This window comes from Pelodiscus sinensis, chromosome 9 (assembly GCF_049634645.1).
Source record: "Pelodiscus sinensis isolate JC-2024 chromosome 9, ASM4963464v1, whole genome shotgun sequence".
Classification (NCBI taxonomy): Eukaryota; Metazoa; Chordata; order Testudines; family Trionychidae; genus Pelodiscus; species Pelodiscus sinensis.
Window position 1 is genome coordinate 57,064,508 of NC_134719.1, and position 24,873 is coordinate 57,089,380.

Genomic DNA, 24,873 nt, shown 5'->3' on the forward strand with positions numbered 1-24,873 from the left:
AGAAAGGAAAAGACATGTTCAACAACAGAACCTTGGCATTATAAAGTCCAGATTCTGCAGCTCTCTCTATGTATTGTGCGGGTAAATGGCTTTACATTTCATTTTGTATAGACTTACTGCAAAACTCACCCCCACATTCATGCATTGCCTTCAATGAAGTACAAAGGAAACTGGATGTTAGCTTTGTTGCAAACCCTGACTCACTTCTAGACACATCTAAGACTCAATTCCAAACTTGGCCTACTCACCCCGGAAACAAAAATACAACTTGAATTTAAGATACCCAGACCACCAAGAATGAGTTAATTGCCTTTCAAATGGGAATAATAATTTTGTACACAGTAAAGATTCAACATCATTTAAGACATTTATTGGTACATCATGGCTGTTTGGTAATGGAATCTAGACCCAGCTTTGAAAATTAGTGCTACAGAACTGGTAAAACATGTTCTATATGCATATAAAATTCATTGTCTTGGTTTATTTAATCAACCCTAGCATTCTGAAAGGACAATCTATTCAGTGTGTGTTGCTTACAATCCAATATGTCATTTATGGCTTTTAATTAAAATCTTTTATGTGACCTTTCAATGATGCTTGTGTTCTGAAGGGAGACTCAGATCTTCAGAGTTAAGAAATGTGTTATTTAAAGTGTCAGAGAATAGCAGCTATGGGAGCCTTTACAAAAGGTTAAATTCTTTATTCCATCTGGAAAGATGTACCATGTCAGGAAAGTATTCAGATAACAGAAGCATATAAGAGAGAGTCATGGTTGAAGATTATGTATATAAATGCTACAAGTTTATAGGATCTGTGGTAATTCTGGGCACTGAATAATAAACATGTCTCTCTTATACCACTTTTTAAAAAAAAACAAGGTAATAATCAGTGTGGATGAATGAAGAGGGACTGCACATTACAAAGAGGTACATCAATGAATTTGGAGAACATGCAAAAGGCCTTGATTCTTGTTAAACAGAGTAGCTAAGCATAAGGAAGAATACAAGATAGTGGCAATAAGAGGAGAACAAAGCCCAGACAAGCAGTGTTGGTTGAGTTTACTTGTCTTGTTCATCCACAAAACGTGACATTCATCAAAAAGCAGCCATGGCCCATTTTCTTTGGAAAAAAACCAACATGTATTTTCTGGCTTTGCACAACTGCAAATAATGTTTGTCAGTTCTGTGAAACCAACCTACGTGCACACAATTGCATTCTTCCTTGTGTCTCTAGCCCAGCATTTTGGGAGGGTCTCGACCCTTCCTTCTTCACAGATGTGAATGCCTCCTAGAGGCAACACTTATCAAGACACAGTGAGGAACTAGCAGCCATCAACTCATCGACACCTTTTGGAAATCGGTGTTATCATTCAGTGGACGGCTGGTTGGATCCTCCCACTTGATTCAGGTGGAATTTAATTGCAACACAACAGTTTTCTTCTCCAATGTATAAAAATAAATTTAAAGTTCTGTTCTAGGTAATACTGGCACAAAGGAGAATCTGTTTTCCAAGGAGGCGATTTAGTTTACGTGGAATTGTTAAGACAAGTTTGGTGGTTCCATTTTTCCCTGTAAATGCGACCTCACCTTCTTAGGCCCATGTGCAAAATATATTTCCATAATGACTCTTCCATAAAAAAAAAATCTCTTTCTCTCTCTGGAGATGTTTATCTCTACCTGTATCTATGGTGAATGCGCTCTTTGCATTCCAGCCTTACATGTTTCCAAAGTCAAACATTGCTACATTCATCCTCCATGACTTGGTAATACTGGATGGTATCAAAGGTCTTTTCTTTTTTCCAAACGAAATCTCCTTTGTGTTAGCTCTTTCTCCTCAAAGTGTAATTTTGCTGTGTCTGTTAGTCCAGCACCCCCTTTTGGCAGTTCTGGGAAGCGTCAAGCTAGATCGGCTCCGCATCTTTACTTGCCCATCAAGGGAGTTTTTTTTCCGGAGGATGAAGTCAAAGTTCACCTGGCTGTTCATGGCATAAAATACATTAGCACTGTCTGGGATGACTAACTCTGTAAAGAGAAGAAACAAAGTCAGTGGTGAGGTGCTGTACTATTGAGACTAGCTGGTTGCAACGCTCACATGCTGCTTTGGTTTGGCAACAGTGGATTTTGTCCTCTCACACTTTCCCCTTATGAATATGTTATGAGAAAAAACTAAATTAAAAAAGATTTAGGTTGTAAAAAATCAAGCCAGTTGTACAACTTTCAAGTGCATTTACTAGTTGCTCATGTGTCTATATTTCAGCTCTTATGGAGCTATCCTGTGCACTGTGTGAACCAAGCCATGTGTATGTGTGTGTGTGGAGGCGGGGAGAAATAGGATTTGATCATGTAATTCAAGACAAGCATAATGCAGATGAACAAAGGGTCTGCATTAGGACTGCATAGACAACTGTAAATCTGACGTTTCCTAACTGACCAGTGCTTGGCTTTACGATCATAATGTGTTTTAATGCACTTTGTATGCATGCGGCTTGAAAGGCTTTGGGTCTGGGCATGTCTTTTGTGTTTTTATTAACAGAATTTGGTTTTTCCCTTTTACATGCAGCTGCAGCTGTGTTCAGTTATTTTGGTGCTCCTCTGTCCTCAACCCAGCCTCCAAAAAACCACAGACACTATTAGACTCTGATCCTGCAAGCGGTCAATGAGTAAAGTATGTGCACAAGGGAGTTTGTTGGACCTGGGCCTGGCTATCCCACGGCAGCTCTGTCTGACGACTGAAACTGTACTTTTCAGGGCAAGCACTACATCACCTTGAGCTGCTGCCACTCTCAGCACATATGGCCCCCACAAATGCTTTTCTCTGTAGGAAGATCTAGTGGACAAAGAGACCCAGGGAGGTGTCTCCGTGGGATAATATACCAAGAGGAAAGAAAACGTTCCAGGATGACTATGTTAAATTATGAAGAAAAGTCCCTATCGGCCTGCACCTGGTTTGGGAACTAAGGGGTGCCCATGTCATTGCTATCCTCTATTAGGCACAGATATAGGTGGTGATCGCCAGCGTGGCTGTAGATGTTGGATGTGGAGAAGATTTCCTAAATGCCATAACGTTATCCATATCCAATCCGGGAAAAATCACGAAGATCACAAAAAGGGCCATAACTCACTCTTTAATTTTGACCAACAATGGCAGAAAGCTTCAAAATAAACAAATAATGCACCAGTGCACTCAAAATAGAAATGTTTTGCCAAGTTTCAGCCCCAGATGATCTGTGTGCATTGTCCTGTACTTTTTTGCCTTCAGTTGAAGTAAAGGTCTGTCGTTTCATAACAGCATGAATCTGCTTGCACCACGTAATACCTGGTGGGCTGGGGATGAGCAATGTTTTGTTGTCTGGTATTTTAATGGAGCTATACAAATAATAAGACCTCTTACCTCCTAATTACAAAACATTTTTATATTATCTGCTCCGACAGAGATACAAGGCTAAAGTACGTGTGGCACAACATTAATGATCATCTATCACCGAATGCTCGCTCCTTCACGGGTCTGTATTATATGGAGAGGCAGGTAGGCTCCGCTCTGTTCCACCATGGAGGGAAATCAAATGGCAGGGAAGTTGGATGACCAGTAGGTGGGGGTGCAGGGCAAGGAAAACCTGCATGCTAACCCTCTGTGGGAGGCAGGCTTGGCTGAGTGAGGGGAGTCAGGCTCTCTGTGCTGTATACCAGAGAATTTTCATGGTCAACTGCTGCAGAGATCTCTGCTGTTCAAGGCAGGAGAAACTTACCCGCTGTGGCTTGTACATACCATTGACAAGGTGGGAACACATTTGTGGGGAGTCCAGCTCATGGGAAACTGCCTTGCTGTCAGTGGAGGGGCAGGGTGGGGTATGCTGCCAAGCAAACTGTGTGTCCAGGGATACCAGGGAAATGGCCACGTGCTCCCTGGGAAGCGTTGGGCAGCATACACGCTGCAGGCCGCATTCCCAGCTCTTTGTCCATTCCCATGTGGCCCTGACTTCAAACCTCTTTACACGCTAACACTGGGATCTGACTGTACATTCTCCCCATCTGCACATGCTCATGTCCAAAGCGGAAGCAAAGCCAGTCATGATCAGCGGCTCTATGGTAGATCTACCGTGGCTGTCAGAATTAAAATGCTCTGTGTTTCTGAAGTTGCTTCATAGTCACTTTCTTCCTGAAAAGTCTGAAGAACTTTTTAAGCAGCAAGCTGCTCTGCTTTCTTACCTTTGTCCTCGGCGATGACCTGAACAAGCTCATAATCCTCGACTGGATCAGCCTCTAGGTTGTGTTTTGACATAGCTCTCTGAATGACAGCTGGAGTTTTGTCTTGGCTGGTTAACTGGAAAAAGAATTTTGCAATGATGGGTTTTTCTTTTTCCCTTTACTCATTATCTAAACATTGTACCTGATGTATAAAAGTTTGCTTTGAATTAATCACTAAGTCTGGGGGTGAGTTTTGCAAAGCACTGAGAAACTATTGCCTCTTAGGAATGAAATAGAAGCAACTAGTGGGTAGAGATATGAAAGGTTAACCAGTTAACCGGTAAACATCACCCTGAATGGGTGATGCTTACCCGTTCCAGTTAACCACTGAGGGCTGGAGTGGCTCCCTACCCGCTGTGGGCAGAGGGCTGCTCCAGCCCCACAGGGGCTACTCTGGGTGTCTGGAGCAGTCCCTCTTTGTGGCAGCCCAGCCGCGGTAGGGAGCTGGGGCCAGAAGCTGGCAGAGCCAGCCCCACACTGGGGGCCAGAGTGGTGAGCTCCCATTCAGTCGGTTAACTGGTTAAAGGTTGGGTCAACCTAACATTTAACTAGTTAACTGATTAACTGGGATTTTACATCCCTACTGGTGGGCACTAAACTGTGCTACTTGTGACTTTTTTGAAAAGTCAGTTTTATTCAGGAAGATGAATAATGCACCCGCTGAGAGAGCAGTAAATAACATCACCAGCTCCCTTGAGCAAATGTGTTTGGAGATGAGATGTCATTTGTATGAGCCATAAAAATTCCACACAAATAATTTCTCCATCTGTTGCTCATAGACAGCAATTAATTGGGACTCTAATGGGGCAAATGCTTACTTTGAAATCTTGGGAATATTTTTTGGCCTTGTATCTGGTTTGCAGCCTGCCATGGAAGTGTCACATGGTCTGGATTAACCTAGGGCCCTGTCTGAAACACACTGAAATCAGCAGAAAAATTCCCATAGTGTTCAGTTAGATTTGGTTCAGGCCCATAGTTCAGTTTGCTGCTCCTGAGGGATCAATTCCTTTAAAAGAAAAAGTGTCCTGCAAGTGGCAAAATATTTGATTCACCCATTTAAGATATCGAATTTTGGAACTGTTATGGAATGAGGTTTAACTGTTAATTCGAACTAAGGGGTTTATCTTGGACGTGGGTAGTTATTCCGGGCTAGTCAGTTTCCAAAACGGCGACTGCCCGGGAACATGCTAATGAAGCACGGGATATTTAAATCCCGCACTTCATTTGCAATTTCGGTCGCCCTCACTAGCCTCCCTAGTTTGAACTAGGGGGCTAGTGTAGACGTACCCTAAGTCTTCTCAGTCCCTAGTATAAGAGACCACGATGAAGGCTGCTTTCTTCTATGTCTAGAGACGGAACTTTCCTCTCCAAAACCAACACTAGACTTGCTTATCATTTTTCATTTGGAGAAAATCTGAATGAAGTCTGGACATTTTTCAAAATGAAATTTTCCAAAAAATATTCTGATATTCTTGTTATTTTCCCATTTTTAAAATGTTCATTCTCAAGTTTCCTTTATTGTTTTTCATTGTTTATGATTTGAGGAGCATGGGGGTTCCATGTGTCATTTTGGTTTTCAAGCTTCAGGACTCATTAGCTCAATCATGTGGTGAGCTTTTTTTTCAAAATTGAAAATATTTATTTTTGAAAATTGTATCGTCTTTGAGATTGAAAAAAAATATTGTATTACAATTTTTGAAAACTGCTGGAGAAATTTTGATAAACTGAAAACAGATCACTTCCAAAATCCACACAACAAAATCCCGTTTGAAGTTTTCTCAAAACTTATTTTGATTTTTCAACCAATACTAATAAATACACATAAAACTTTAGATTTTGGGACAAAGATTATGATAAAAACCCAGATCTCATAATGGTGGATGCATGAGAAATAGAAGAGATATGGTAGAAGGTTATTGTATTATAACACCACCTTCCAATTACATGCCCTTTGAGAACTCTGTAGGCAAGTGCTAGGTATTAGTCATATAAGAGGGCTGCTGACCAGTGACGATTGCCCCAGTGCCGGGTGATTTACACAGCATTTTGGAACAAGCAATGAACTGGAGCTAACTGAAACCCCAGAGGGATTTCAGAAGATGGACTGTACTGGGAATATTGGAATGCAGGAATCAAAGGCATGACATGGCCCATAGCCCTTGGCAGCTTTGATTTGCACCACAACTGTTACCCTAAACAAAATCACATTGGTAATGACTAAAAGATTTAGCTCTTCCCCGTCACTGACCATGATGCTCTTGTACATGTTGCCATTGTTGTCTTCTATGCTGATCCGGATTATGCAGGTGTCTTCGTTCTGCTGGTTGTAAACGGGAGGCAACACTGTTGAGGTAATGGACGTGACAGAGATGGAGCGCTTGTGGATCTTGGGATTGGAAGTTAAGGAAGGAGGGGGTGAGATAGTGTTGGTTAAAGATGACACCCCTGAGGAAGACGTGTCCATGGAATGGATGGAGGAACAAGAAGAGGATTCAGAGAGCTAAATAATGAAAAATAAGAGAAAAACATACAATTAGAAACACAGTCGTGGAATATTCATTTCTAGGGTGGGGGCCAGGCAAGAGAGGCACAATCAGGAATTCAGTTACTGGAAAGTCCATGCCAGGTTCTCTAAAGTTCTTAGTGGCATTCTCACCTCCTCTGTTCACATTAACAACCATTCCCAGCCAGTCCTATATGGGTGCTGCTGGACTCCACTTTGACTATACCAAGGGTGACCAAACTTACATATGACAACCTGCAGAAGTCTGAAAGGCAGGCTGCACCTGCTGGGGCTCTGGCTCCATGGGGCAGTGGGCGTCAGCCCATGTAATGTCCCTCCGTGCAAGGAATGGGGACTTCCTGCAGGAGTCACCTGCTACTGTGGAAGCCCAGAGGCCCCTCTCCTGGGTGGGCAGCAATCAGAGGTGACGCATGAAGGTACATGTGAGATGACATGCCATTGCCCCCCCAGATTTCTGGCAGGCTTTGCTGACCCTGCTCAATCACATGGTGCTGCTGGGGCCCTCTCCCTGCATGGCAGCTTCTGGAGCCAGTAAGCCAGGACCTGCAGCCATGGGGAGAGGCTGCAGCAAACAGCTGAGAGCTGCAGGGAAAGTGGCTGCTTATGCTGCTGTCTCTTCTGGCTGAGCTAAAGCAGCAGCTCTGAGCCATTTGCTGCTGCCTCTCCATGCAGAGCTAACTCCTGGGAGGAGCTGCTGAGGGTAAGGCCAGGTCTATGCTACACTCGGCAGGTTGGCTTAAGAGACGCAAATCCAGCTGGAGACGGCATTCCTCATCTCCGCAGCGGGAGGTGGATGGGAGCTCCCATTGGCTTCCCTTACTCCTTGCAAATTGAGGAGTACTGCCGTTGATGGGTGGCACCCTCGGCATTCGGTTTAGCAGGTCCTTACTAGACTCGCTAAATTGAACACCAGCAGATCGATCTCTGTGCAGTAAGTAGAGACGTGGCCTGAGAGAGGGCATGCCTAGGGGAGCCCATGACTCAAGCAAGGGAGTTGAACCTTTAAATTGTCCTTCCCCCCTTCGGCAGGCACTTCTATCCGGCAGAAGCCACAGACCCCACGACTCTGCTACAGGGGATCAGCCTCAAGCTCTCCCCTCAAATCTCTTTGGCAGAGAAAGGGGTGCACGGGGGGCTCTGAACTAGCCATGTGGCTTGGAAGCTGCAGTTTGGCCACCCCTGCTATATACACTTTGGCTACGTCTACACTGGCATGATTTTCCGGAAATGCTTTTAACGGAAAAGTTTTCCGTTAAAAGCATTTTCAGAAAAACGCGTCTAGATTGGCAGGACGCTTTTCCGGAAAAACACTTTTTCCGGAAAAGCGTCCATGGCCAATCTAGACGCGCTTTTCCACAAAAAAAGCCCCGATTGTCATTTTCGCGATCGGAGCTTTTTTGCGGAAAACACTACTGTGCTGTCTACACTGACCCTTTTTCGGAACAGTTTCCGGAAAAAGACTTTTGCCCGAACGGGAGCAGCATAGTTTTTCCGGAAAAGCACTGATGATTTTACATTAGATCGTCAGTGCTTTTCTGGAAATTCAAGCAGCCAGTGTAGACAGCTGGCAAGTTTTTCCGGAAAAGCGGCTGATTTTCCGGAATAACTTGCCACTGTAGACACAGTCTTTACGTTTTCTGCTGCTTGTTGGCAAACAGACCAGCAGGTGGCAGCAGGTTTAACAAATCAAAGGGAGCTGTGGGATGCCAGACTGCAGAATGGAAGTGGCTTGGGAAGACGCCCGGAAGAGCAGGGATAGCACAGCAGAAATCTCTGGCATCACGCCTGGAGCACGGGCCTTCCCAAAGAGCAGTGGGCTCTTTTATTAGGAGAAACACAAACAGCCAAATAGCCCCCAAACAAACGTTTCCTCACTGGCAACTGAGGTGGCAGGCTGGTGCCCTTCTTGCTCTCTCGGATTAGCTGCTGTCATGTGCATGAACCTGGCGGTAGGGACTCCAGAGCTAACCACACACATGCAGTTTACAGAGGCCAGGAGGGTACCGTTTCTGGGCAGAGAGTGTTCCAACGAGCACTGCCCGCGGTAAGGAGAACTAGGGGATAGGGGCAGCTCTGCCCTCCATACTTGCACACAGCGGCAGGCGACAGCAGAGGGTGCTTGTGCCACACAGAGTGCTGCTTAGGGAAAGCAGTTCCGAAGGCCACACCCCAGGGCAGTGGTCACCAAGCGGTAGACCAGGATCGACTGGTAGATCTTGGCGCCTCTGACAGGGGATCCTGACTGGTTTGGCCAAGAGGCTGTCAGGAGCTGGCACTTCAGCTGCCCCTTCCCCCACTACGGCGCACCTCCTGCCCTTTGCCTTGGAGCTGCCCCCTCCCCCAACCTCTAGCTTGCTGGGTTGGGCAGGGCAGGGGAGGAAGAGAAGGGGGAGCTGATCTCAGGGTGCCCCTCTCCCACCCTGCATACTGTCTCTACAGAATGGGGGCGGGGGGCACAACAGGGCTTGGGATGAAGTTGGTTTGCTGGCTGCTTTTGGGAGTGGTGCAGGGCAGGGGTGAGCCTGCCTTAGCCCCACTGCACCCCCCACCCAGGAACCACCGGAGGCAAGTAGGGCCCAGCTAGAGCCAGCTCTGAACCCCGGCCCCAGTTATCAACCCCCTCTGGCACCCCAAACCCCTGCCCTACCTCTGAGCCCCCTGGACCCCAACTCCCTTACAGAGCCTTACCCTGAACCCGCTCCTGCACCCCAACTCCCTGCCCCAAGCTAAGTGTTCCTCACACTCCAGATCCCTTAGCCCAAGACCAGACCCTGTGCCCCAACCTCCGCCCCTGCCTGGTGGAAGGGAGGGAGGATGGGGAAGGGAAGGAGGATGCAGTGAGCAGGGGCAGGGCCTCGCAGAAGAGGGACAAAGGAGGCGGGGCCAGGCTATTAGGGTTTGGATTGCACTTAAATTCAAATACTGATCTTGTGCTTAAAAAGGCTGGAGAGCCCTGCCCTCAGGGCACAGATGCCATGACGGGAATGCACATGTACAATCACTCCAAGAACTCTTCCACTGAAATAAGGCTCCGTACGACTCCCACCAATTTCATTAAAGCAGTAGAGTTAAACCGGTGCAAGTTCTTGTGTTGACAACAGGCCCTCACTGTTGATTTGTTCCTTCTCCAATTCCTCTGATGGCTTCTCATTTTAATATTTTCTTCTCTCCTCCCGCTGGCTTGGGGGAGGCTCCCTGGGACCAATAGTATGGCCCGTATATACCCTATTGTGACTCAGATATGTTCCGACATTTACCCACGCCCATTTGTGTCACGGCTGCAACCCACTTTCCCGCATCCTCAGCTTCTACTGCACAATGCCTTAGGCCTTGTCCTTGCGGCCAAAAAGGGGTGTTTTTACCTCAGAATAGCACGAGCATTAGCTGTCCTGCTATGTTAACTGCATGGTGAAGAGGTGAGGTCACCACAGGCAGCAGGATAGCACTGGCCTCACCTAGCCTCCTCATGGTAAAAACTACAGAAGCCCTTCTCCCTATGAGGGTTTTCAGCCACTTAGTTAATGCAGATGAGCTCTCTCACTGGAAAAACTTGGCTTTTTCTGAAGGATGATCGGACTTTCTGCTAAGCCCCTGATTCGGCTACTGATTTGTCTCTTGTGGAAGCAGCTGCGTGAAAATGGCTAGGTCCTAAGAGCTCATTTAACCTGAGATGTTCTAGGCTCTGCCTCTCATTGCCATTTTCCTATTCTCCGGAATGTTGCAAACTATCTGCTATATGCACACACGCTTCACTTTGGTTTCCCAGCTATGGGACCAACAATCATCCCATACTGTTATATTACCATAAATATACCATTACAGACAGCTCAGTCACTCACACAACTGGGCTGGGTCTAGACTGGCCAGTTTTTCCGGAAAATCAGATGCTTTTCCAGAAAAACTTGCCAGCTGTCTACACTGGCCGCTTCAATTTCCGCAAAAGCACTGACTTCCTACTGTAAGAAATCAGCGCTTTTTGCAGAAATACTATGCTGCTGCCGTTCAGGCAAAAAACCCTTTTGCACAAAACTTTTGCGCAAAAGGGTCAGTGTAGACAGCTGAGATTTGTTTTGCGCAAAAGAGCCCCAATTGCAAAAATGGCGATCGGGGCTTTTTTGTGCAAAAGCGTGTCTAGATTGGCCGTGGACGCTTTTCCGCAAAAAGTGCTTTTGTGGAAAAGCGTCCGTGCCAATCTAGACGTTCTTTTCCAAAAATGCTTTTAACGGAAAACTTTTCCGTTAAAAGCATTTCCGGAAAATCATGCCAGTGTAGACATAGCCCTGGTGTCTTAAGCGAGAGAGATAGAAAGAGAGAGCGAGCGAGAGAGAGAGCAGTGTGTTGTTAAATGGACACATGATAGCCTAACCCCAACCAGATCCCCAAAAGAAAAGCTGATGCCAGGAAATTAAAAACTGTTCCCGTGTTCATACTATAGACCTGGGAACACCAAAAATCTACTGATAAAAGGAATCATGTAAAAAGCCTGACCTGGATCTTTTCTACTTTCATCACGTCTATTTTTAAGGATACTCCCGTTCCTGTAAGAGCAGTGCCTTGGTCAGCTATAACAGCAGACATGAGTGTGCAATGCACTTGAAAATTCAGCTATTGCTTATACTACAAGCATCAACAGTTCTTCAGGGGTGTTCCTGCTGCCTGCCTTCTGAACCAATGATCTAGACTGTACCTTTTTCTGAGGCTCATCAGGCGTGTCTATGGGGGTGATGCACACGTCTTCACCCTCAGAATGGTTCGACTCACACGAGGATACGCTGACGGAATCCATGCTTTCTCCAGAGCTCCCGCCGGGAGTGGATTTGGGCTGCTCTTTGGTGGGGGTGCTATTGGGGATCATATCTGCTCCCAGAAACAGTCTGCCAAAGAATACAAAATAGACCAGGTCAATAATACAACTACAGACTGTCATGGGACGGAGCAAAGAGAGGACACTTCATTCGAATGGCCCCATTGTGCCCCAGCCCCGGCCTCCCGCCTCCAGGCACCCTTTAGGGAGGGTGTGGAGGGAGGCTGAAGCTTTCATTAGGGAATAAGGGGAAGTGCTGTTTGCTGCATTCCTCGCTCTGGCTGGGGAGCGCAGGGGGCAGACAAACCTGGACCTACTCCAGCCGAGGGACAGACACCCCCCTCCCATGACTGTGCCCATTACAGCAGCCATGGAGAGGCTGACCCCAAACTATTGTGGTGAGAGAGGGCTGGGACAGTCCTCTCTCACACGGCCAGCCTGCACACTGAACCCCTCATGCCCCGCCCCACCCCAAAGCAAGGATTTAAATGAAGCAGGGACATTTCCATTTTATTTTCCAAAAAAGCAAAATTAATTGTGGAAAGGACCCAAGTAACACTGGGTAAATCTTCTAGTCAAACTCAAGGGTAATGTACTAGATCAGAGGTGGGCAAAAGGGCCTCCGCAGGCTAGATTCAGTCCGCCAATTAAGGCCTGGGCGCAGGGGAGTGTGCGAAGCCTCCTTCTTCCCTGCCAGGAGCACATGGTGCTTTGAAGTACCGCATGCTGCTCACCAGGCTGGGGAGAGAGCGAAGAGGCTTTGTGCACTCCCCTGCCCCCAGGCTAATCACGGTGTGGAGCTGCATGAAGCTTCCTTTGCCCTGCCCCGGCCCTGGAAGGAGCCTGCAGCACTTCAAAGTGCCATGTGCTCCTTGCAGGGTGGGAGGAGGCTTCGCGCGCTCCCCTGCCCCCAGGCCCTGATTGGCTTGGGGGTGGGGGAGCGTACCAAGCCAATTCCAGGGCAAGGGTGCTTAGTGGGAAGGGGGGGCAAAGGGGCTCTCCCACCTCCAGACCAATTATGGTCTGGGAGTGGGTAGCCCCTCCCCTTCCTGTTTAGGCCCCGCCCCTTCAGGGATGTCCCGGGGCTACTTCAAAATTTTTTGAAATGGCCCCCGGGGCAAAAATTATTGTCCACCCCGTACTAGATGGTGTAAGTTAGACTCCATTACACTCTTTAATTCCCTCAGCGCACATCTACATTGCTGGGAAGATCGATGCTGTGATGTTTGATCTTCCAGCGTTTGATTTAGGAGGTCTAAGGGGGACATGCTAAATCGAACACTGAGGGCACCACCGTTGACACTGGTACTCATGGCCATTGTGAGGCGTAAGGGAAGTCTAGGGGAGCATTTCTCTCATCAACCTTCTGTAGTAAGGATGGCACCAGAACTCAGCTTATGGTACATCGACTCCAGTACATTATTTACCTTGCTGGAATTGCGTACCTTAAGCCAGCGTTCCCTCATGGTGTAGACCTGCCCCTAGACTCACTGCCAAATGAGTGATTAGTGTGGTGTAACTTACTTCCCAACGAGCTGGAAGAAGGTGTAAGTTAAAGTAAGGTGCAGGCTACTTCAGCGCACACATTTCTACACTCTCCTGTTAGTTTTTCTTGACCTTCTGACCTGTGAATTACAACATCTTACAATCTTTTGCATGCAGACGGGCGGGAGGGGCAAATTTCAGAAATGAGTGTAAAGTTTAAGACACGTCAGTGAGTGGATGAGAGTCTAACCGAATAAAGGACTCACACTAAGTCTATAGAGACAAAATGAATCCCTTGTGTGACTTTAATGATTTCAACAGGGTTATACCAGAGATTAATTTCTCTCTACAACTCTAATCTAATTTAAATACAGAATGTGGAGGCCAGAAGATGCACATTACATTATTGTATATTCTTCAAGATTCACTTAGATTCACAGATTCACCTCAGAGTTTGGCTCTAAGTCAATCTAAGGAGTCTAGAAGAAATCCAATTTGGTATAAGAATGTGTTGAAGGGGTGAGGCAAATTAAGTTGGTGCTGAAATGACATCTCATCAGCAGACAGAACCCAGAAAAGTGCCACAGAACATCCAGCAAAGAATCATGCCAAGTACTGTTACAATCTTCATTTGCAATATATATTCAGATTGCAGGTACCACAAGCTTTACAAGAAAGACTGCACAGCAAACACACACATCTCACCGTATCTATCCTATGCTAATTTACAAGAGCTACAGTGGAATGTGGTGGGAAACGGAAAGAGAAGCTCAGCTCTCAACAGACACTGAGCATACACAGTCCAGGCAAAATGCCAAGGAGAAAGAATTAGACAACTTGATTCAGACACAGCAACTTCAGTCTCCTACTCTCCCATTCCCACACCTCTTCACAACCAATTCAAAGGGACAAAAACAAACACACACATCCTCCTGTCCAAACAGCTTCCCTGATCTTACCAGGACCAGAACTAACATACTCAGCCACCAAGTGTCTATTGTGGAGGATCCTAGATTGCCACAGAGCTTGTGTGGAATATATGGTTTGTTCACTGTTCTGAGAAACCCAGGGAAAGACCAAGGCAGGAAGGGAGGTGTTAATAGGCAGGTTTTAGTCTTCACATGCATTCTGATATTGGCTGTAAAGCTGATCTACCCTCTGGTCCTGACCATGTCATCTCTTCCGTGAATATTTTCCTGTCATCTCTCATATCACGCTCACCTTGGAGGCTCTACATTTTTCCTGAACTCCCTTGATTTCTGCTCCCATTCCCCCACTTACCCTGTGTTGCTTCCAATCCTCTCTCATTCTTTCCTTTCTCTAATCTTTGTTTCTTTTGTCAGCTCTCTGCTCCATGCTCTTTCTCCACCTCCCCATACCCTGGTGCTTGAATTGCTAAGCAACGCTGCACGCTCATCTGCGTGAATTAGACCGAACATCTGACTGGGACAATAGCACGTACCTACCGTATAGGCTGAGTTGCAGATTATTTAGATTACTAGGTGTGGTCCTGTTGTGGGTGGCTCTAATTTGCATGTTAAAACTCTGCAGGAAATTTTCTCTCATTCACTCTGCTTTTGCATCAGTGTAATTCCATTGTATTTGGTGACTTTATTCCTGACCAACATCAATGTCACCGAGGTTATAAGCGGGCCCTAAATGTGCTCCTTCTCCTACAACCCAAAAAGGCTTGTAATCATGGAATGATTTGTTTTTAAACTTTTTTAGCTATAGTCATCCTAAGTAATACTTGGAACAATAATCAGTAAACGGTTGCAGGCATAATTAGCAACTTTTAGTTTAGCAACAATGTCTTGTTGAAGAGATCAGATTCTCTGTCAAGTTCCTCGTCTGGTGGAATACATATTTCTTGTGATTTATTCACGTCATTTCTCTACTAATTTGCCAGATGCCATTACCCCCTTCTGCCATACTCACAAGCTGAGTCTTTTCACCATACTCTTCCGAGGTTTCGGTGACGTAGTATTAGTGTCAGCAGCTGCTTCTATCTCACACGAGAGGCTATAACTACACAACAAGGAAGATTTATTTATTTCAGGGAGTTAAATATCATTTTATCATCACTCAATATGGCCTCAGACTAGAAATAATTTAAACAGAGAGATATTCAGTTTCTCCAACTGCAATAATAGGTTATTGCAAGGCAGCACAAATAAACATTTTACCTTTTTTTACAATAGTTTCAAAAGAATTCAAATGGGTTTTTTGATCATATTAACCAGCTCATAAAAGCATTTTAAGAAAAGGGATATTCAGTGCAGCACAGGACTGAACACGATCACTGTGTCAGTTGAAACCAGTGTCCTTTGACAATGAAATTTACAGTGCTCTGAAGAAGGTATCATAGGTTCACACCTCTATGTAACACTGAGTGTGTACGTGAGCACATACATGGCCAACAGACAGATGGGTCAGATGCAACATGCTATAACATTTCAAAGTTGAAAACCAAATTTCCAATCTCAAAACTGCTATGTGTTAACTAGGTTTTCACCAGCTGTATGACATAAAGCACACGTTCATGCTGTTCCCTTGGTTTACAGTATATTTAAGATGCTGTGAGAATATCTTAGCCAGACACAGCTCACAGAGATGTGAGACTGGATGTGAAAAAAGCTCCCTTAGCTGTATTGACAGCCTCACCTCTCCTCTTCTGTTAATAGCCGCTGTCTCCGGAACCATCGGATGAATTTTTGGTCTGGCATCATGCAATAGCTATTACAGGCAGATTGCAAGAGCTTAATTTGGGCGATTACTTCAAACTCCTAAGGAAAAAAATAAGCAAATAGGAATTTTAATTAGAAATCACAACAAGGCCAAACACAGACTCATTCAACGTACAAAGCAAGGATAAATGGACACGACACATGCACCAATAATCACAGGACAAACTAAAGACTGCTTCATTCTTAACTGAATACCCAGGCAATTTTAGACAACTGTGACACAGTTTTTCAACGACAAAACCCGTCTTTTGTTTTCCCCAACAGGTTTTGATGTTTGAAGTTTTATCAAAGCGCCACAGATTATTACAATATGGAAAAACAGGACAATCCTGCCTTTCAGCGCGGTTGATTTTGAGAGAGAGACAAATTCTACTGTGAGTTTTGCACTGGCATAAGATGCCAAAATGACAGTGTTGCACACTAAAGTCATAGCCTCGAGCCATCATGGAAAACAGCATGAAAGTTTCCCTGTGTTGTCCCACTCACGCATGGCTGACCCAAATGGACCCCCTTTCCATTGAGAGTTCATTGTCTGTGCTTATTCGGCCCTTTTGTTGCTGAGACTACAAACGAGGGTGCTCACTAGTGCTGACAGTGATGAAGAAATCTGCCTTGTACAGTATGCAGCCAATTATATTTGTGAGGTGTGAGTGTGAAATTCCACCCCTGGTGCGCATGAGTTGAGAGCTCAGATTTGGAATTGTTTTACACACGCTCTGCTGCCACGTAAATTACAGCACAGGGGGAAGGTGGCGCACACTCAACACCTAGGAACTGGACTGAGATTATCAACCAGGTAATGGAAACAGCTTTCATTTATTACCAATCTGGACTTAGACCCAGGAGCTTTTGTGCCCCACTAAGCAATACCCTGAGCTGTCCAGTCATAACTAAAAGGCAAGTTTAAAATCTGGTTTATGGAACTGGGAAATTAGTTAAAAGTAGGGAAATGGGCCCTATCACAGCAAAATCGAATTCCGCACTGAGTACTGTGAAAGGAGATTTGCTGTTGGCTTGACTTTATGCAGACAGATGTGACTTTATGTAGACTGCTTTCTACATGGCTTTTCTTTTCCTCTTTCTGTGCAACCAATGCAGAGAAGACTGAATGGGCAGGCTGACAGCATTTATTTCTTCACCCCGTATCACCCCTTCATTCTCCTCTGCATCCATTTTTTGGCTCCAGTGAAGCAGAATAATGAAGCAGACTAAGGAAGTGGATGAGACTCATGCTATGCTTCTGAAAAGGCATACCTCACTTTCTAACAGGCCTGTCTGTTTTGAGACATTGGCTTCTGAGATGACAGACTTCTTCCACTGATGCTCATGGCAGTGAATGTACAGTCTTCATGCATAAATGTCCGATAAGTATACTGACTGGTGCACAGGACTTCCTTTCCCCCTGTACCATCCAACTAATTAATGACAATCCTTCCTTCACTGCTCATCCTCTTTAGGCTTGGGTGGGCTCTCACATACACTACCCATCCTTGCCGGTAAACTAAAGTTTATAGTTGTTTGGAATGCACCAGGCTAAATGAGTAAGTCCCTACCCTAAAAGTATAATAGAAGATTCTCTGCAAAAGGGTGGCAGTAAAATGCTAGTGGAGGAAGAAGTTCAGACTTACCCGTCTCCTCTTCTCAAAGTTTATCAGCCCACCCTGGATGCAGCAAAGAAAACAAGGACCAGTGTAAGAATCCAAAGTGCATATAGTCAATGGCAGGGTAATACAGTCGAAGATCAGAAATGCTGAATTCAAGCAGGTCCTGAGTTTTCTGGCCGGTAAAGAATTTGGGAATTGAACACTGGTCCCTGCAGGAGAACTGCCCTAGGCTGCCTAGCAGTCTGATTAAGAAGAGCATGTTTCACGATGTGCACTGACAGAGCTTTGTGTGAGAGAATTCTGCTTGACTTCTGCCAGCACAAGAAATGGCTCAAGCTAGTATTCCCAAATCTTGAGTTTGTTAGCACCATGTGAACACACACAACTGGCAAACAAACCTAGTCTGTGATTCTGAGTCACAGCTGCTTCCATTAGATCAGCCATGCAAAACTACAAGAAAGTTTACCAGCCCAGCCAAGAACTTTCTAGCCCATCTTTGCTACAAACACCAATAGCAAAATATTTAAACTTGAATACCGAAAGCGTAGCACCTAACTCCATATTTAAAGGATCCCCATAATGTGCTGATTTTCAAAGGTGTTGAGTACTTGCAGTTCCCAATGATTTTTCTAAAACTTCTGAAAATCAGGTCATTTTTATTGTTAGGTGCCTAAATACAGATTTAGCTGCCTAACTTCAAACAGCAAAGTTTCAAAATTCCGGACCAACATTGCAACCCATTTCCCCACGGTCTCTCTCATCACTCCTCTGACACACACGTCTCATTCACTCATAATTCACTTGCGATTTGCCCGTTTCTGACCTTCACATTTTCACTCTTTGAAATGCTATGGAGCCTCTGTTTCCTAGGCAGGATCTCTGGGGCCTGTCCTACACTAAGTCTGGCCAAGCTGAGGAGGAAGGGCCATGAACTAAGACCATGCTGAAGAACTTAACTACAGGCAGTCCCCGGGTTACGTTCAAGATAGGGACTGTAGGTTTGTTCTTAAGTTGAATTTGTATGTAAGTCGGAACTGGTACATATTGTAGGGGAAACTCTAGCCAAACATTTCTCCAGAGCTCAATTTTATTCTCCCACACCTCACTTCCCTCAGTCCTTTATTCTCAAGCTGAGGTGTCTGCTGAGAAAAGCCGCTCTGCGTCTCCCTGGTCTGCTGGGGGGGGGGGCGATAGCTCCGCGTCTCCCTGGTCTGCTGTGGGGGGGAGGCGCTAGCTTCGCGTCTCCCTGGTCTGCTGGGGGGAAGCAGCTAGTGCGGGGTTGCCTCACCCCGTTTGTAAGTAGGGATCCGATGTAAGTCGGATCCATGTAACCCGGGGACTGCCTGTACTCAAGTTGAAGAGCTGAATCTAAGACAGTGTTGTGGTGTGGAGTTTCCCAGCATGGAAGGAGGATGTTTATATTTTTCATAAAGTTTTAATTGAAATAAAATAATAAAAAAATATTTTTACTCTCATTAAGGTTTTTCAAACAAACCATAAATTTTGAGCATAAACCACCACACTTAAGAACAGGAGTGGGCAATCATTTTTTACTGGGGGCCACTTCAAAAATGTCTGAAGTGGCCCCAGGGGCGGGGCCAGGACACTTCTGTGCTTCCCCGTCCACAGACCCTGACTGGTCTGGGGGTAGGGGGAGTGCGTGAGTGTGCAAAGAGTGTGCGGTGCTTAGAAGCACTGTGCTCCTTGCAGGGTGGGAGGAGACTTCATGGGCTCCCTCCACCCCCAGGCCAATCAGAGCTTGGAGGTGGGGGAGGTGTGTGAAGTCTCCTCCCGCTCTGCCCCCATCCTGCAAGAAGTACACGGTGCTTCTAAGTCTCCTCCCACCTTGCAAGGGGCGCAGTGCTTAGAGAGTCAACCGCCAGGGATGACTCTAAGCACTGCACGTTCCCGGTCCCTAGGCCCTGATTGGCCTGGGGGCGAGGAAGCGGCAGGGCCTCCGCAGGCCAGATCAACCTGTTTGGCAGGCTGAATCCAGCCCGCAGAGACCCTTTTGCCCACCCCGTTTAAGAATGTCCTCATAAATAAGCTCCATTATTAAATTCAGTAGAGCTCCTTTTTTTCCTAATAAAAGCATTGTTCATTCTGTCCATCTACATTTTTAACATCACAAACTCCTCTCTCAGTTTGTCAATGCTTCATATGAGGTGGTGAGAAATTAGCAAACCATACAGGACCATCAGGATTTCTACTCAGTGGTGGCTAGTAAACTTGTTGGTCCAATTATCACAACAGCAGGGAGAGGGATTAGAACTCAAGAAGCTGCACAAACCTACCTCGATATAATCCTGCAGTGCTGTGTCCAGCATGGTCAAGTCTGTAAGAAAGGTGCCAAGGTAGGGGACCGTACCCTGCATGACTCCCTGCAGAAAATCAGAGCAGTCTCTGGTTAATTGTCAGAGAAAGGCTATGAATTCCAGCTGGTACATTTTGATATAAAATATTATAATGAGTAGTCAGCCAAAATCCTGCAGCAAAATTCTGGGCCTGATTCTGTTCCAGTTAAATCAATGGGGATTTTGCCATTGACTTCAATAACAGTGGGATAAGGGTCACTGTTATTCACATATCCATGGCCTATGCAACACTAACTCCTGCACGCAAAATCTTTACTGCCCTCCCACAGGCGGAATATGCCAGAAAGAGCTCAAATGCCAGCACCTCACAGCTTTTTTCAGACTGTGCAGCTGTCTCCAACACTCTGGAAACTGTCTTTTCTACGGCTCATCTTGATGGCTCTTTATTTTACAATGAAGTTATCAAATCACGTGACTGCATTCACATTTTTTAACTCTGAGCTGGCTATGTCTTCCTTGGAATAGTCACTGTGATCTAATTAACTCAAGACTCAACTTTTAATCTTCCTAAGCCTTCTCCATTGTTTGGAGTCTGAGTTGTTTCTACATCTGTTAGGAAAAATTCTCTCAGCTACTAAGACCAGCAAACAGCTTTGTATATTTTCCAGTCAACCAAAATGTAATTTTGGTCTCCATTTCCCCCAGTTTCCACATCTCTTCTCCTAGTCCGTTTATCTGAGAATACTATTGATCTGCAAATGTTCCACTCATTGTTTCACTGGGTAAAAAAAAGTTTTCACTGGCAAAAATGGAAACAGGCACGTCTTATGAAATTATCTCCTGTAAAAATCTGTGCAAATTCCATAAACATTTCTCAAAAATCCTGGGATTGCTCAAAAATCTGGAAGTGTCTGTGTTTCATGAGCTCACTGAAGTAATGAAATGTTCCCTTTGACTAGAACTAATTTTCCTATAATATTATCAAATGTTCGGGTTTTTTGCAGCACACATTTTACAGAGTGAAAATTGATTATTTTCACATAGCTTTGTTTCAAATGCAACAGAGATTGCTACGGGAGTCTGAGTACCTCTTCCGGGCTTGTCTCCCTAATATCCTGGGCCCTGACATGGCTATGACACCTCTGCATACCATAATGCTGTTGCAGTTGGCAGTTTAGCACATACCACACACACTGTAGTACATAAAGATGTATTACAAGCTCCAGTTCATGTTCTGTTATATACTGTAATGTCTGTTTATTAATACACAGAAATGTAAACAGAAAGACTATATGTGAAAGAGGACAGTGTTAAGGCTGAGGGTTTAGTCATCACTGTTTATGTTCCTTAATACTGTGTCCTTGACTGATCAACCTTGCTGTTGTATTAACTCTCAGGTTTTGCACGGGATAGTACAGGTTTTGCAATCTTTAAGTGTATAATGTGCCATATGCTCTATTTCTTAAGATGCATTTCTGGACTTTGCTTCTGTGTATGATTCATTAAAGACAGCATTATCACATGCATAATGTCCGAGCTTAGAGAACAGAATGCTGCACACACCATATCTTTCTGTAGCTGAAGCCGCCTTTGAGTCCTTTTCTGGTTCTCTTTCACGCTACTGTCCAGATTTGCAAACTTGGATGTTCCTTCCTATGGGGGGAACGCAAGGGCAGTTAATGGAGGACATAGTGCTAGGACTGAAATACACACAAATTCAACCAACCAAGCCCAATCCACACTGCCCTGAGATTCAGTAATGCATGTTTAACTTTTTGCTTGTTTAAAAAAAATGTTGAGGCTTCAGCATTTCTGGGGTTTATTGGAGACAATTGTACCACATTACCATAAGGGATTTTGTCTGCAAAACAGTTCTGGCCCTGGCAAAGCTCAGAAGAACCACAAATCCCTTGATATTTCCAAATTCAAGAAGCTTGAATACATGTCATACATTTGGATTCTCATTTGAATGCAGCCCCTGGGTCTTTTGTCCTTAGACCACTAACTTAGTTCACAATCATCAGTTTTGCAAATAAACATCTTCCCTCTGTTAGGTAACACACTGGTGGCTTTCTTAATTTTAACACAGTGACTCTATGATATGATGACTAACCTCTATGTTTTTCCGAGCAATACAGAGACATTCAGGAAAGAAAAGTGATGCCTAGCATAGAGAAGGTTGGTGCTGATTGGACGCCTAGCATAGAGAATGCTGGAGAAAATGAGGTAGGTTCAGAAGTTAAAATAGGAAAAGAACAAGTTGAAAATTACTTAGAAAAGTTTGATATCTTCAAGGCATTGGGGCCTGATCAAACGCATCCTAAAATATTCAAGGAGTTCGCAGAGGAGATATGAGAGTCATTAGCTACAACCTTTGAAAATTCATGAAAGATGGGAGAGATTCCATAAAATTGGAAAGCGTCAAATATAGTGCCCATCTATAAAAAGGGAAATAAGAACAACCCAAGAAACTACAGACCAGTCATCTTAAATTCTGTGCCAGAAAAGATAATGGAGCAAATAATTAAGGAATCAGTTTCCAAGCATCTGGAAGATAATAAGGTGATAAGTAGTAGTCAGCATGTATGTGTAGGGAACAAATTGTGTCAGACCAACCTGACAGCTTTCTTTGGTAGGATAACAAGCCTTGTGGATGAGAGAAAAGTGATAGATGTAGTATACCTCGACTTTAGTAAAGCATTTGATACAGTCTCGCATGACTTTCTTATCAATAAACTAGAAAAATACAACCTACACAAGGCTACTATAAGGTGGGTGCATAACTGTCTGGATAATCGTTCCCAGAGAGTAGTTATCAATGGTTCACATTCATACTGGAAGGGCATAACAAGTGGAGTTCTGCAGGGATCAGTTTTGGGGATTGCTTCTGTTGAATAGCTTCATCGATAATTTAGATAATGGCGTTGAGAGCATGCTTTTATTTTGTAGATGATATCAAGCTGGAAGGGGTTGCAAGTGCTTTGGAGGATAGGATTATAATTCAAAATCATCTGGATAAACTGGAGAAATAGTCTGAGGTAAATAGGATGAAATTCAATAAGGACAAAGGCAAAGTACTCCACTTAGGAAGGAATAATCAGTTCCACACATACAAAATAGGAAAGGAAGGAGTACTCTGGAAAAGGATCTAGGGGTCATAGCAGAACACAAGCTAAATATAAATCAACAGTGAGACACGGTTGCAAAACAAAACAAAACAAAAGCAAACACGATTCTGGGTTGTATTAACAGGACTGTTGTAAGCAAGACAAAAGAAGTAATTCTTCCACGCTGCTCTGCACTGATCACCCCTCAAATGGAATACTTTCACCAGTTCTGGGTTCCACATTTCAGGAAAGACATGGACAAACTGGAGAGAGTCCAGAGAAGAGGAAGAAAGTAATTAAAAGTCTAGGAAACATGACCTCTGAAAAAAAGATTGAAAAAATTGGGTTTGTTTAGTCTGGAAAAGAGAAGACTGAGAGGGGATAGTACCTAAAAGTTTGTTACAAGAAGAAGGGAGAAAAATTATTCTCCTTAACCTCAGATAATAGGATAAGAACCTTAAATTGCAGCAAGGGGGATTTAAGTTGGACATTCGGGAAAACTTCCTAACTGTCGGGGTGGTTAAATACTGGAATAAATTGCCTAGGGAGGTTGTGGAATCTGCATCATTGGAGATTTTTAAGAGCAAGTTAGATAAATACAGGCAGTCCCCGAGTTACGCGGATCCAACTTATGTCGGATCCGCAGTTATGAACGGGGCCCGTCTCCCTGGTCTCCAGCAGACCAGGGAGAGGAAGCAAAGCGGCGGAGCACGCGGGCAGCGGACAGCCCAGACGCATCTGGGCTGTCGCTGCCCGCGTTCTCCGCCGCTTTGCTCTGCTTCGCTCCCTGTCTCCCTGGTCTGCAGAGGTCTGGACTCGATGTGCAGAGGTCTGGACTCGATGTGCAGAGGTCTGGACTCGATGACCTCTTGAGGGTCCTTCTAGTTCTAGTATTCTATGATTTTATAGCCTTCTATCATCAAATCCCTCCTTAATCGTCTTTTCCATGCTGAAAAGTCTCAATCTTATTAATCTCTCCTTGTATGACAGCAGTTCCATACCCCTAATAATTGTCATTGTCCTTTTCTGAAACTTTTCCAATTCCAATATAGTTTTTTTTGAGATGGGTTACCACATCTGTACACAGTATTCAAGATGTGGACATAACATGGATTTATATAGAGGCAGCAATAAGATATTTTCTGTTTTATTATCTACCATTTCTTAATGAGGACCAATATTCTGTTTGCTTTTTTGACTACCACAGCACATGGAGTAGATGTTTTCAGATAACTAACCAAAATGACACCAAGATCTGTCTCCTGAGTGGTAACAGCTTATTTAGACCCCATCATTATATGGATAATTGGGGTTGTTTTCCAACATGCATTTATCAACGCTATCACCTGCCATTTTGTTGCTCAGTCACCCAGTTTTGAGAGATCCCTTTGCACATCTGTGCCATCTGCTTCGGACTTAACTATCTTGAGTAGTTTTGTATCATCTGCATATTTTCCCACCTCATTGTTTGCCACTTTTTCCAGGTCATTTATAAAAATGTTGAATAGGACTAGTCCCAGTACAGACTTCTGGGAGACATCTCTCTCCATTCTAAAAACTAACCATTTATTCTGTTCTTTATCTTTTCAACAGTTACCAATTCATGAGCGGGCCTTCCCCCTCTTATCCCATGACAGCTTACTTTGCTTAAGTTTCTTTGGCAAGGAATCTTGTCAAAGGCTGTCTGGAAATCTAAGAATGCTATATCCACTGGAACCCCTTCGTCCACATGCTTGTTGACACCCTCAAAGAATTCTTGTAGACCGGTGAGGCATGATTTCCCTTTACACACAAACCATGTTGACTTTTTCCCAACAAATTATGTTCATCTATGAGACTGACACTTCTGTTCTTTACTATAGTTTCCAAACAATTTGCCTAGTAATGAAATCAGACTTACTGACCTGTAATTGCCAGTATCACATCTAGAGCCTTTTTTTGTAAAAATTGACATCACGTTGGATAGCCTCCTGTCATTTGGTACAAAGGCGGATTTAAGGGATAGCTTACAAACCATAGATGAATTATTAATGCACATGGTGC

General features: G+C 44.6%; 1 protein-coding gene across 2 annotated transcripts in view; it reads right to left on the reverse strand.

The window, feature by feature from the left end:
- Nucleotides 1-348: 348 nt before the first annotated feature.
- Nucleotides 349-24,873, reverse strand: part of RGL1 (ral guanine nucleotide dissociation stimulator like 1) — a 150,438-nt gene continuing 125,913 nt past the window's right edge. For both annotated transcript variants that reach the window (XM_014575423.3, XM_006126912.4), the window contains 9 exons: nucleotides 21,287-21,376; nucleotides 19,703-19,789; nucleotides 17,433-17,465; nucleotides 15,722-15,843; nucleotides 14,996-15,085; nucleotides 11,456-11,642; nucleotides 6,493-6,744; nucleotides 4,206-4,320; nucleotides 349-2,021 (listed from right to left, as the gene is read on the reverse strand). In XM_014575423.3, coding sequence (XP_014430909.1) covers nucleotides 1,834-2,021; nucleotides 4,206-4,320; nucleotides 6,493-6,744; nucleotides 11,456-11,642; nucleotides 14,996-15,085; nucleotides 15,722-15,843; nucleotides 17,433-17,465; nucleotides 19,703-19,789; nucleotides 21,287-21,376 — 1,164 coding nt within the window. In that variant the 3' untranslated portion in view covers nucleotides 349-1,833. The remainder of the gene's footprint in view (nucleotides 2,022-4,205; nucleotides 4,321-6,492; nucleotides 6,745-11,455; nucleotides 11,643-14,995; nucleotides 15,086-15,721; nucleotides 15,844-17,432; nucleotides 17,466-19,702; nucleotides 19,790-21,286; nucleotides 21,377-24,873) is intronic.